The following is a 14,036-nucleotide window of genomic DNA, read 5'->3' as shown; positions in this document are numbered from 1 at the left end:
CCCAACTCTTCTAAAACTATGAGAAAAACTGTCAGAAAACTTTTTATGGAGTAATTTTAATCGCTGGTAATCCTCCCCCCCCCCAGGAGATTGGAGTGGCCGTCAGCGATCGGTTTCCACCCCACCCACACCCCCACAACAAGGGGTCTCCTACAAAAGTTCGGAAGATAACGTTGTTTTACCGAATCTATCATCAGATGTTGAAACAAAATCTCACCGATCGATGTCCGAATCACAAAAAGGTAGAAAATATTTCGTAATAAATTTTTCAACGAATGTTTGATATTATATTGTACTGGGTGACGGTCAGTTCTTTTATCGAATAAGTTTTGTTTTATCCATAAGCAAAACGACTGTTTGTTTTTGTATTTCACCACCAATTGGTTATTCCACAGAGCCCCTGGTACAAGGTGAATCGCCTAAACTAGGACACAACTTTGAGGCTTATGAGCTGAAGGAATGGGTGAACTGGTGCGACGCGTGTGGGAGCGTCATCTTGTCCTTGTTTAGGAAGTGTGTGTCTTGCTCAAGTAAGTAACTTATGTTTAAACACAATCCCCCATGCTGTGTGGCTTTCCCAGTGAACCAGCAATCACGTTGTGGTCTTTATTAATAAACCATCATTGTTGAGCACTCACTGGGAAACTGGATATTTTGTCTCATCTCCAACACGGTTAACCCACAGAATGCAAGATGGTCTGCCACGAAAAATGCGCGACCACCGTTTCCCTCACGTGCGAGGCCGACCAACATGTCCGTAGTTTGACCTTGAATGACCCCAACGCACTTAATCGATACAAAACCATTGTTCAAGAGACAAAGGATGAGGTTTGTGATGTCACATTTCTACTGTTTGTTTTAATTAATTTGAGCGTCATTAAAATATTCTAGGAGATAAATTAAAGTTTTATCTTTGTGTGGTGATGTCTTACAGCGAATTGCGACAGAAAACCTTGGTTTAAATCCGAAGTTGCCCTTCACACCCAAAATTCCTATTAAAACTTAATTTTGATCGCAGACGACACTGAAAGAGTTCAACACCATTCACCGAGTTCTATCGACCGAGGAAATCCAGGAAAGAATCGAAAACTTCAACCAAACAGTGAAGGGGAGTCAACAAATGACATTGGTATGCTTTATGTATGCTATATATGGTATGTTAACTATAACGGTTATGAATTCCCCGATTCTCGCAACCAAATAAAGGTGAAGATGTCAATTCTATTCGGACAAGAGGTCTGTGTGGGAGCGTCATCACAACTTTCTTGGACTTGATTTTTGTTTGTTAGCGTTTTGTATAGAACTTATTTGGTTACAAGAATCATCCAAGTTCATAAGCACTGGATCAGTGCCATTTGTAACTAACATACCAACGCCACCCACAGCAAGATAACGGAGAAACATTCCGTGGTTTCATCCGTGTTTCAATGAACCTCATGCGCCCCGTCAGTGTGCACGATTCAACCAAGACCTCTCGTAAACCGACCAGGAAAGCTTCGTTTTATATCGATAAGGTGAATAATGGTGATTGTGTACCACGTATGTTACTTTGTTGGTGATTGTTTTTAATTTAGCCAACCCATCAGTGACCACTGGGTTGGAGCAATTGCTGTTAAGTATCTTGCCCAAGGTACGCCCACAATGGTTGCGGAAACGAACTTTGAACCCAAAACCTCTGGGTTGTGATTGTAGCCATCAGAACATGTTTACGTGTTCCAGGTTTTCTAGAAAACTTGGTTGTGGTTTGACTTCCCGTTGTTTTCCACTGCATGTAATTCCCCGTAAAGTTCCATATCGTCCCAATAACATCTATACTCACCCAGGGTGCTTTGAAAGCATTACATCTAACATCGGACACCACATCGGAGTTGGTCGTACAAGCACTGCTTAACAAGTACAGCATCAGCGATAACCCGATGAAGTTCGCTTTGTTCGAGAAACAAGTTCGTGAGGAGGGGCATGGTGGGTTAACTTGGTTTATATTGTAGTATGATGGTTCTTGGGTCAGCAGAGAATTCATTTTGTTGCCGTTTCCCATCTATTAGTTGCTTCAATAAAACCTAATTTATGAAAGCATTTTTTCTTAAGTAGTTTTTAGCCATAGCGTGTTTTAACGACTGTCGTTTTGCTGCTAATTTCTTTCTCCTCGTTGTTTTAATCAACCTGACTTCCTTAGTGATCCTACGCAAGATGTTGCCGCGTGAACGCCCGTTGTTCCTCAGGTTATTATGGGGGAATGGTAACAGTGATAAAAGGGGTTTCATATTGCAGGAGAACGAATCAAGGGATATACACGTAAGTTGTGATGTGTAAACCATGGGTTTATTTAAGTGGTATGAGTATACAAGCTGGGTTGGTGAGGCAGAACCTCTTTCTTTGTTCGGTAACTAATGCTAATAATAAGTTGTATTGTAACCCAAGAATATAGGCTTACATTGTTGGTGTCCTTGGGCAAAGACACTTTGCTCTAACCCCATGGTCACTTACAACTGCCCCACAACCCCATAAACAACTAACACCCTCCACCCCTTGCAGTGGGAATCCTTCTCAGTAGCCGAGCTACTTATGTTTATCAAGATATTGGACAAAGAGGAAAACGATTACATCGCCGAGATCAAACGCAAATATAAGAACAAGGAAACCGACATTCGTAACGCCATCAGCCATCAAAGTAAAAGATCATGAATGTTATTTGTGGTGCAATCATGTATTATTGTTGTCGTATATTAAACCAGCTTAATTTATTTAAACAACTGATGAAAAGACCAGTTTAAAACACAGACTACCACGATGCAGTCATCCCCTGCTAACCAATCAAATCGCTCTGTTACGCTTCGGTGACAAGTCCAAGCAATATATGCCAATCAAGTCGCATTAACCACTAACGAAATATTTTAGTTAGTATACGAAATATACTAAACCTAATACACCGACCTATTTGTTGAAATACAAGGGATATTTTGACAACACCTTTCTTAATAATAATTCACGTATGCTGGCCAAGTAAAGATCCAGTTGTTAAATATCGGAAAAAAAGGTTTAAAACATGAATGGGCCTTTTTAATCAAAATTCACGTCATCTAACAGTGGTAGTTTAAACTAGTAATGCCCACGCAAACCATAGCAACACTGAGGTTTGAACCCGGTACCCTGATACAACGATGGGCGACTTAACGGTAATTTAAACGTGGTTTATGTTTTCTCACTGTCCTAGTTTAAACAACTTAATGTTGAACATATGTTGACAGCAATGGTAGCTGCCCCGAGCTTTGAACCCATGACCCATCAGATTAACCTGGTGTTTTATTACAAAATTTTTACAAAACGCTTCCCCAAGCCTCTGGAACATAGAAACAATTAAAACCTCTCTTTGATTATGACATCATAAAGTTACGATTATGACATCATAAAGATATGATTTGCATAAATCACGAGTTGGAATTCGGAGACAAAGATGATTATGACATCATAAATTCATAATCAGGTTTCATTGTCGACAGTTGATGAAACGGGATCTAGAACACAGTGTTGACCATTATAAAACTGCAGTGTTGCCCATTATAAAACTGCAGTATTGTCCAAATAATTTCTACTTACCTGTGAGTTGTTGATGTTTTTGATTGATGATGTCATCATTCGATGATGTCACAAGTTGTTCATTATTTGATGATGTCACAATATTCCCATTGTTTATGTCATTGTTCTTGTGTATGACATCATTAGTCTCACTATTACTGATGATGTCATCTATTCCTTCGTCAATGACATCATCAGCTTCGTCGATGACATCATCAGGTTCGTCAATGACATCATCAGCTTCGTCGATGACATCATCAGCCTCGTCGATGACATCATCAGCCTCGTCGATGACATCATCAAGTAATAGTTCCTCGTCAAGTTTTGATTCATCCTCGAACTCTCCATCGCCATCTGTTAGATATTTTATTTAAAGATGAAACAAACCATGTTTGTGGTTGTCATATAACCTCACCACACGATGTCACTACTCACCCCCATCCTCGATCACGTACGGCTCCTCTTTGCTGCCACCCGGTGCTACTTTACCTGCAACACCAACCATAAATATCTTATATAACATTAACTACCAAATTATTATTAGGAAACAATTTTTGTGGTGAGTTATGTTTAACCAAACCACGCAGCTGAATAATAGCTACGATGGACAAAGGACATATTCGAGTGCATCTGTCAGAAACATTAGTTGAGTGAGCTCCATGCAGACAAATGAAACCAGTAAGGGATCAGAATAATGTGCCAATCCTATGTCCGCCAACGCCCCCCATAAACATCGTAACACCCACCTTGTACCCCCCTTGCATAAGTCGCATCATCACTGCTAATATATTCCGCACCATCATCGGTGATATACACGGGCTCCCCATTCGAATCTACGTCGCTGTGGAAACAAGTTGAAATAAACATCATAACCACATCATATGACATCATAATCATATATTATGACATCACACACCTTTCCTCGGAGGCAGATTCTTCGTTTTCTTTCAAGAGGAAACTTTGTAGAGGATTCGGCCAAAGTTCCTCCTTGATTATCTGTGGTTATAATGAATGTTGACAACCCCTCAAACCTTCACCAGCCCCACTAACCCCTCAACCCCCACCAGCCCCACTAACCCCTCAAACCCCCACCAGCCCCACTAACCCCTCAACCCCCACCAGCCCCACTAACCCCTCAACCCCCACCAGCACCACGCTACGACCCCACTAACCCCTACACCCCCCGAACCCACCTCAGCGATATCATCCGTAGACGCATCCTCCTGCGAACAAAACCAACTGAAGAAACTTGAACTTTTCTTTGTTAAATTCATCCCTTGTTTCCACTTGATGTCGCTACACTCACACGATGGGGCGTCTGTGATGTCATAGTAAAGTTATATCGGTACAACGGCTGTGGTTGGCATGTTAGCCTCTACACCAGATGCTATGGGTTCAAAGCTTGAAGCTGCCACTATTTTTGGCAGCTGCTCCAAACCAGAGGTCACTAATACTTTAACCCCCCAAATAAAAATAGGGTAAATAAATAACCAAGTAAACATATAAGTAGTAGTTCCACAACCCACCATGCCACGGTAAATGATATTCCTTTGTGATCGTTGAGTTATCAAACCAAGGATTGCCGGCAAAGTGGAAGATCATGTGGTAACCGGAGCGAGAGTCTTCAAAGTCACAAATCTATGATTAAACATGAAATTAATGGTTGTTGATGTTGGGTGTTATGTTGAAAGTACTTCTTCTGGTAAAACTTATTTCAAATGTTTTTCTATGTTAGGTTAGCGGTGTCGTGCCAATGCTGCATCGCTGGGTGGCCGATAAATTGTGATGCTATGAAAATAATTGTTTGATAATAACATTCACATGATACATACCTGTATATTAGTTAGATACTTTAAACATTGAATGTCTTCTTTGGTGAGAACTCGTTTTAGTTGGGGGTGACGTGAAAACTATAGAAGGGGTTAAGAAACAAATGTGTACCCGAGTGGCATTATGTTCTATATGGGTGAGGTCCTTGTAGGGGAAGTGGGATTAAAGCCAGAGTTGTCCAATTACCCAAATGTGGGACAGCCCGGTGGTTATGGGTTCAAGGCTCGACGCTGCTACCATTATGGGTGGTGTCCTTGGGTAAGACACTTAACTACAAACCCTGATAAAGCCTTGCTGACAAAAGTATTTACTTTGCCAACTTTATTATGATAATATTCACAATAAAAGGATACAACAGTCGCCCAAAAGTGTGGGACCCTCTCGATGTATCTGCTTCTCCTCGTGTAAACAGGTTGTCGAAGTTTGATATATTTCTGTTCCACTTGTAATATTTCATCGTTAGCTTTCTGGTTAAGCAAATCAATATCAGTTTGGCAACCTTCTATGTAGCCGAGGTTGCTTTGCGCCAACTCATCTAATTCCCCTGAAGCTGTAACAATAAGTTGGGGTTTAACATCTACCGACTAAGTTTCATGCTAAAAAACGGAAGATGGTAACCACATATGCGACCACCGTTATGACATCACAACTTACATTCTTCCTCATCATCGATTAAATCGAAATCCGCCTCGTCATTATCCTCGTTATCCGAGTCATCATCGTCGAGGGTAACCACTTCTTCCTCTGACCATTCTTCACCCTTTTTGATGTCGTAATAAATTAACAATCGTTAATTATTTTATTATAAATATTATTTGCTGGAACTTTCTCCCAACCCAAACATCCAACTATCCCCATCTTTCATGAATCATCAACCCAGCAATAAAAGGACAAATATTTGTTGAATTAAGTTTCACCTTCACAATATGAAGAATTCTCCCTCCCGTTTATGCGAGTGGTTTGGTAACAAAACACACTACAGTTAAATTATTGGTAGGTCAAATAAAACTAATGCCAAATATACAAAAAATAATCCAAAACCTCTTTTCTTATTTTCCTCGGCACGACATCCTCGTTGTCACCCGAAGGCCTCACGCGCGACACTTTCGTTTCAACTTTTTCCTCCAAATCCGGACTTTCAGACATTTTTATCAAGAAAATCAACTAAAAATACGATGGAAAAGTTATTTTATAAAGCGCAACATTAGTTAAAAACCGAATAGTGTAAACAAACCAGTTTCAAGAAATTTCAAATTTTTCGCGAACTTTATCCAAAAGAACTAAAAATAAAGTTTTTTCGACAAATACAAAAGGTATTTCGGCAAAAAAATTATTAATATTTTAATATAAAATTTAATTATAAACTTCTTAAAGATTATTAAAATAAATTAATTTGTTGAAATAAAAATAATAATCGCATTACAAATACACATCTAATGCTGTTACATGACATTAATTTTCACGATTCAATATTTAATATCCGATTATAACATCGCATTCCTTGTATGTCATATCAACACTCGGTGTATATAAGTTGCCGCGCATTAGCAACATTTCAATATATCTAACTTTGCAGAAAATGGACATTTCTGAAAGATTGTTCTTTATCCACGATGCAGGAGCCGCAAAACACGAAGCAAGCGACCCTTTTGATGGAATCCTGCATTTAAGTTCAACTTCTTTAAGCTACGAATCGAAATGTTGGTTGTGTATCAATGTAGTGTCAATTTGTGGGAGTTTGGGTCAAGTTTGCGGCGTAAAACCACGGAAAATTAATCTACAAACGTTGTGTTTCGTTGTTGAAACTATGGACCAATATACATTAGCGCTTGGATGTAAATTAAATGGGAACCATGTCACAAAGTTGGAAGAAACATTTCAACGAATCCTTAGTTTGATTAAATTTCGTTTCGAATCAGTCGACAAAATGTTTGGGGTTTGGGGTGAACGAGGAAGCCAGGATAATATTTTGAATATTTACTCAACCTTGGAAAATATACCAAGATTTTGTACCGGACGTGAATTATACTTAAAATGTTTATTTTTATCACAAACTGTGAAAGACAATTATGGTTGCGTTGTGTTACACAATAATTATTTGGTGTTTTCGCAACTTTCCGATCATTTAACAACAAACGTAATCGCTTCGACAAGGTTTAATAATCACCATTGTGATGCAAACAATGGAAACACAAAGACCATTGTCGTACATTTGTCGCATAACAATGCAACGAAACTAAAACAATTTAACTCGAACATCAACAAGAACCCCCAAACCAAAGTTTCCACAACCATGTTATCATGGTTGCAACTGGATCAAACGACCTTCATCGTTTTGCACGACAACGATCTAAACATTCACAAAGTTCTCAACCAACTTGAATTGTTGAATAAAAACTTTGGGTTTGTGAGAGATGATGACGATTTGGAATCGAACCAAGAACCATAGGCAACAAAACACACAGAACCTGGTTAAACAAATCTAACTTATTGGTTGTAAGGTTTACTGATTGATGCAAAGCAGAAAATTCCAGGGTTGGCCTGCCCACCCTGCCACCCCAGGTTTGGCGTCTAAGCCTCATTCGATTATAATATTTCTGTCTTTCTTTTTTGTACTTCTATGCTCCTAATATTTTATTATTTTTCACACCAAGCACTTATTCTTGTGCAATAATATGAAATATATATCTTATACTTTTCTTCAGGTACTTGGTGCAATAATTTCAAATAAACCAAATATTCCGATATTACGTGATGTATTTTGCAACAAACCCAATGTTAAAGATACAATCAAGTTATTTTGGCCAAAGATTCAAAAGTTGTTAAAGCAGCATTACATAAGCGCTTACATTTGGGTTATATAATAAACATGCATGGCTGAATACATGGTGGAGTACATACATGAAACATAACATCCCTCTAAACCAAAACCCAGCACTCAAAAACTAATTTATCTGATTAATGTAACACAAAGATAGGAGGCATATACAAAGGGATAGTCTCATAAATAACAGAACATTATTGCACGACACTCAAACAACATGCAAATATTAATCAAAAATTTAAACAATTTTTTTTTAGTTTTTTTTGTTAGTGGGTATATGCATAGTGAATATACCATGATTTTTAAATTTTGTCTGAATTTTTGAATGAAAATAAAATGTCATGGTGATATTAAGAAAGTAAAAAAAATAAACGTTACAACAATTTATGAAAGTTGTGGAACAGATTAGTTACACAAGCCCGCATTGCACAGCCCACGCTTGGGCGTAAAAAAAGTGTTTTCTTTTAAAAATGTAGATTTAACCGACTTTATGAGATAGAAAGTGTAAAAAATTATGCATAACATGGTTTGTACTAGTGGTGTGCAAAGGGGGGACCATTGCAGTTATGGCTTCACTTGGTGGGGCCAGCGAGCCAATATTTCAAAAAGTTTTAGAGAAAATTATAAAGAAGTGGGTACTATTAAATAAAATAAAAAAGTTACTTAAATAATGAAATATCAAAAGTATGAGCAAAGGTTTATCTAGATACAAATAAGTGGATATACGAAAACATTCCGTTACAAAAAGATAGAAAAACCAACCATTAACAAACTGTATAAAAATAATTAAATAATAAATGCATGAAAAATAATAAAATTTTCCCTTTTTCCAAATTTTTTTTTCTGTTAACACAGTGAGCTGCAGATTGCACAGCCGCAAAAAATGTTTGTCGCCAAAAATAAAACTCCTTCTCTTAAATAAGTACAAAATGGAACTAACAATATCACACAGTTAGCAACCTCCTATTTACATCGAGCGAAAAAAAGGCATTTTTCAAAATTGTCACGACATATGAAAGATTCCCGTGTGTTAATTTTATAAAATAAAAAAGTTTACAAAATATGAAACTTCTTGATTTCTGGAAGATTCTGTTTCGGTAAAAATTTGAAGAATTAAATTTGTGATGGATTTGTAAAATGAGCACGACGATAGAATGAAAAATTGGCAAGAATTGTTAAGAATTGCCGGATAATAAAGTCTTGATGATTTTTACAATAATGCACGAAATTTCAGCAGCTTTTTGCACCCCACTAAAACTAAAACGCTAAAAAAAATAAAGTTATGGCAATTACCCCAAGAACGCTAAGAGGCCCGCACAAAGATCATATAATACAACATTCACCAACGAAGAATAGATCGCTGACTTCTATCCGCTCCCTCTTTGACGAGAGGTTTGTGGAAATCTCGTCCCGGTCGTGCATGGATGGTCGCCCAGCATAACTCGCAGTAATACTGGGAATAACGAGCGATAAATAAAATATATTTCAATAAAATGTTTTCTATAATCAATAGGTGCGAGTTTCAAGAAAGATAAAAGAAAAAGCCTAAAATATATTGGTATTACAGCACTAAGCGCTGCTTCGTTGATTTCTGTTTTTTTTCCGCTATTTTTTTAAATGTTAATACTTGAATAAAACACCTACAAGTACAATCACCAACCTGAAGACAAGTAACATTAGCGCAGAAGAAAGGAGCGAACTTTCCCCCGCATCTTGCGCCTTGGCATTCATCACAATGTTGGTCGTCCAATACATACGGTTTCACTTCAACCTGGGGGTAACGTAGAGGGGGTTAGGGGTAACTTTTGAAACATTGGAGATATCATGTATTAACACAACAGTTTTTAATGTAAACCAGATTGTCCGGGGTGTTTAACAATGTCTCTCCCTGATTTCATTAACAATTTAAAAATTACATGTATATTTTGTTAGCAAACAACCATGTTATGACATCACACCCAGTATTATGACATCACACCCACCAATATGACATCACACTCACCCTTTTATCAATATCTCCATGTTGCAATTGTACGAAGCGAGCACTGATGGCAGCGATGTAACTTTGTTGGTTGGAGAAAGCGACACGACCGGCACCTTTCGGGTATTTTAACTCGGGGTCAACGTCGATGCCGGCGTAGCAGACACCCCCGTACAATCGATCCATTATCATCGCTAGCTCAACTGTGGGGGGGGGGTTATATATTTGTATTGACTATTTTTAGATTACATTTATTCTGTTGTATATTGGTAAGAGTACGGAAGACTTTGGATGAAGGTCAGATTTCACGCTTGTAATACACCTGCCAGCAATTTAGCTCGCCTGCTCGCAGCCAAGAACTAATAGGACAAACAAACAGTTGACAGAAGATCTTTTTCAGACCTAACAAGCTGTTACATATTGATAACAAACACTTAGGTGTGAAATAACAATGTTGTTAAATATGACAAACCTGCTCTTAGTGGGCGTGGCACCCCCCAACGAAGATCGTTTTACGAGGATCCAGGGGTTGCGAACCATCCAATACAAAGTCACTGTCCGATAAATTCCAAGGTCGGATTTGAACCTGGGGGGTAGGGGTTGGGTTAGATAAAGTCATGGGAAAGTGCAAGGTTTTCGATAAATTAACAAGAAATAAAAGAAAGTCGTGGAATTACTCTGTTTGTATTGGTCACCTAAGTATCAGGACAACATGATGTCACAAGCACGCCTGACAAACCAAGCATGTTTGTCATATTTAGACATGAAAGCAGTTTGAATGTTGGGGTGATGGGCTATTTCTGCCCTAAACTCCCAGCCCTAAGGACCTCAACCCATATAGAATAGAAATAGTTTATGAAGACGAAACTCAACGCACAGGTTTCTCTCTAATAGTAGGGCTTGACACTCGTAGATAAAGTTTGTCTCCGTCCTTCATGCAACAGCTTATAAGGTTTTGTACCGACATCTCGTCTTGAAACAACAGGAACGCGTAACCTGTGGTGGAATGGGAGGTTGATTCATATTCAATACAATGGGTGTGGGGGCACACTGTGGGTATACGGGGGTTGATTTACTTATCATGTGATGAAGTAAATATGCATTAATGGTGGATTCCATTCAAATAAAAGACTGACGATGCGTTTGTTACAAAATTTTTTTTATAGCAAACTATTCATTGGATTTATTTTATAAATCATAATTACAACCGATATATTAAATATTACGAACCAACCTTTAGGGGGGAAATAAGATTTGCTCTCGGCTTTATGCGGCCAATCCACCACTAGAGGGCCAAACTGACGGAAACTCGCTTGGATTTCCTCTGTTGGAAAATATCGGATATTGTAACTTATATATGTGTTGATGTAAGCGGTGTTTGACTTTTGATTTCATCTACTTTAACGACACACATCTTCGTTATTACGAATCCGTTACAATTTAAATAATTGAAAACATCGCGATCGGAAACACCCAGCAGACAAACTCATGAAGCTGATGTTTTATTGAATGGGAATAACGACAAAAATATTAAAAGTTTCAAAACATCCGTTCTTACCTTCATCGATATCTGGGGGAAGCCCCCCAACGAATACCTTCCTTGAGAATCGATCGCGACAATATTCGCCAAACAACGGGGACATTTGGTTCCCGATACCATGATTCAGCGGATTATATGCATTGTCATCAAACATGAAGTCGTTCTCCCATTGTTTACCTGCGGAGGGGGGGGGGGAAAGTGGGTGATATTGTGGTCTATGAGGAGTTTTAAGATTAATCTTTGAAATAAGATAGCGAAGATCAAACTAATCAAAACAACAACGAGAAGGAAACTAGCTGTAATACAACAGTTGTTAAAATACGCTACGGGTAAAGGGTATTAATGTCATAATTTATCTTACACAATGAAGCCAATGCCATTGGGTTGTTTTACAAAGTAAGTGCTAGTAATGCTTTATACGTGAATGCTTCATTCACATATTTTGTTAACCAGGTCTTGTGGTGTCATTGACAGACGACCTGTATGCTAAAACACCAGTATGTAAATAAAATACCAGAGTTGTTTCCAAAAGTATAATAAGTGACAGCAACAGGTGATGTAAGAGTAAAAAAGTACAAACAATTATTTCCCAGAAAAAAATTATATTAAATTTAAAAACTAAAAAAAAGTTAAAATTTAAAAAAATTTAATTAAAATTTCATTTTTAATTAAACGTCGGCAACACTGTATGGCATCACTGCAACCCGGATACCCCCCAGCCCACCACAACGCGCAGATGTTTGTCGTAACATCCGGTGTCATTCTAGAGAAGTCACGTGGTACGAGTTCGAAGAAAACATTCGAACGCAGCGTCTGTGACGTCACATACGCATCGCAAGAGTAGAGCGACATCGAAACTGTTACGTCACAATCGTTCACACCCTACATTCCATAATTAACGCGAGTTTCGTATTATGACGTAGTTAAACATATTTTAGAATCGCGTCTTTTATCTTTAGTATTGTTACGTAGTCGGTTTAGCAGCCTCGCTTTTATTTGACGTTTTAACTTGAGCGTGTTTTAACGACTGTTGTTTTGCTGCTAATTTAATTCTCTGCGTTGTGTTAATTTGATCTTCGCTATCGGATTCGAAGAAATAAATAACATTTATATGACGTCATAGCTTTAATATTTCGGCAAAATATCTTAAATATTAAAACAATGGCTGAAAGTCAAGCGTGGTGAACGGAAGTAACGTCACAATATCGTGTTGTGACGTCGTGTTCGAGTATCGCGAGTTATCCATTGTTCGGGTTCGAGAACTTGTTGCGCCAGCATTATGACGTCATAGTAGACAGAACTCGATTTCGATTAATCGTTATCGACCGAATGACGTCATTACGCTCGAAACTTTGTTACGTAATAATAGGGATTGGTGACGTCATTAATTGTGGAATCCAACATTGCGATATTAGATTGTTTAATTCAACTTCGATTATGACGTAATAATAAAGTCGATGTCGGCCCATCGCGACTTACATTATGACGTCACAGAGGATTATTGCAACGTCGACACTTATGCGCGAAAGTTCGTCACGTGGTCATACGTCACAGTGAGGAATAACACGCACTGTGACGTCACAAACCTAATCGTTACAACCGGAGTTAAATAAACTTGTGGAATTTAAAACAACAAACCATATTATGTTTAATTGTTAACTAACAATATCTATTGTTGTTGTTGTATTGTTACACCATCTATTTAAACAATTAAGGACAATAAAGATGGTTCTAGAATATAAATGATCAATATAAAGTTTGTGGCAGGAGGTACTTAAGTAGCTACATGTGTTTAAATATCTGCTATGTACACAATGTATTGTGGGTGTAATTTGGTCCATCATCAGTGTAAAAGAGGTTACTATCCACCAAGTTACTGTCCGAAACATCTGCTGATCATGAGTTTAGTATCCAGACAGTAACTTGGTCCATCATCAGTGTAAAAGAGGTTACTATCCACCAAGTTACTGTCCGAAACATCTGCTGATCATGAGTTTAGTATCCAGACAGTAACTTGGTCCACCATCAGTGTAAAAGAGGTTACTATCCACCAAGTTACTGCCCGAAACATCTGTTGATCATGAGTTTAGTATCCAGACAGTAACTTGGTCCATCATCAGTGTAAAAGAGGTTACTATCCACCAAGTTACTGTCCGAAACATCTGCTGATCATGAGTTTAGTATCCAGACAGTAACTTGGTCCATCATCAGTGTAAAAGAGGTTACTATCCACCAAGTTACTGTCCGAAACATCTGCTGATCATGAGTTTAGTATCCAGACAGTA

The 14,036-nt window shown here is 38.2% G+C and overlaps 3 protein-coding genes across 3 annotated transcripts; 1 reads left to right on the top strand and 2 right to left on the bottom strand.

Annotated features, from left to right (window-relative positions):
- Positions 1-71: 71 nt before the first annotated feature.
- Positions 72-2,744, top strand: LOC100175967 (ras association domain-containing protein 5-like). Its single transcript, XM_009862692.3, has 8 exons — positions 72-242; positions 396-530; positions 686-828; positions 1,019-1,129; positions 1,386-1,514; positions 1,824-1,962; positions 2,177-2,295; positions 2,536-2,744. The coding sequence occupies exons 1-8, from the start codon at positions 224-226 to the stop codon at positions 2,683-2,685; spliced, it is 945 nt and encodes a 314-aa protein (XP_009860994.2). The 5' UTR covers positions 72-223; the 3' UTR covers positions 2,686-2,744.
- Positions 2,745-2,940: 196 nt separating this feature from the next.
- Positions 2,941-6,651, bottom strand: LOC100178374 (protein SET). The gene is made up of 11 exons (XM_018815063.2): positions 6,448-6,651; positions 6,061-6,166; positions 5,760-5,956; positions 5,409-5,486; positions 5,103-5,214; positions 4,770-4,894; positions 4,493-4,572; positions 4,323-4,417; positions 4,012-4,065; positions 3,598-3,930; positions 2,941-3,515 (listed from the first exon to the last, which is right to left on the bottom strand). Exons 1-11 carry the CDS (start codon positions 6,550-6,552, stop codon positions 3,481-3,483), a joined length of 1,320 nt encoding a protein of 439 aa, XP_018670608.1. The 5' UTR covers positions 6,553-6,651; the 3' UTR covers positions 2,941-3,480.
- Positions 6,652-8,145: 1,494 nt separating this feature from the next.
- On the bottom strand, positions 8,146-12,263 carry LOC100183799 (cytoplasmic polyadenylation element-binding protein 2-like). Its single transcript, XM_018815065.2, is given in 8 exon segments — positions 8,146-9,683; positions 9,891-10,001; positions 10,233-10,414; positions 10,684-10,704; positions 10,707-10,797; positions 11,089-11,207; positions 11,446-11,535; positions 11,770-12,263. Coding segments are annotated over 8 exon segments (864 nt in total). The 5' UTR covers positions 11,906-12,263; the 3' UTR covers positions 8,146-9,569.
- Positions 12,264-14,036: the final 1,773 nt, after the last annotated feature.

The sequence above is a fragment of the Ciona intestinalis genome, unplaced genomic scaffold, assembly GCF_000224145.3.
Source record: "Ciona intestinalis unplaced genomic scaffold, KH HT000027.2, whole genome shotgun sequence".
Taxonomy (NCBI): Eukaryota; Metazoa; Chordata; class Ascidiacea; order Phlebobranchia; family Cionidae; genus Ciona; species Ciona intestinalis.
Note: the sequence above shows the minus strand (reverse complement) of the source record. Positions and strands in the feature narration are given on the sequence as shown.

Bases quoted from the DNA above. Each gene is read 5' to 3' on its own strand.
- LOC100178374 (XM_018815063.2), bottom strand. From the start codon at position 6,552: ATGTCTGAAAGTCCGGATTTGGAGGAAAAAGTTGAAACGAAAGTGTCG. The intron at 4,573-4,769 runs GTGGGTTCGGGG...TTATAACCACAG, and splicing joins CTACGGATGATATCGCTGAG to ATAATCAAGGAGGAACTTTG. The intron at 4,418-4,492 runs GTGTGTGATGTC...TTGTTTCCACAG, and splicing joins GAATCTGCCTCCGAGGAAAG to CGACGTAGATTCGAATGGGG.
- LOC100175967 (XM_009862692.3), top strand. The intron at 829-1,018 runs GTTTGTGATGTC...TTTTGATCGCAG, and splicing joins TTCAAGAGACAAAGGATGAG to ACGACACTGAAAGAGTTCAA. The intron at 1,130-1,385 runs GTATGCTTTATG...CGCCACCCACAG, and splicing joins GGAGTCAACAAATGACATTG to CAAGATAACGGAGAAACATT.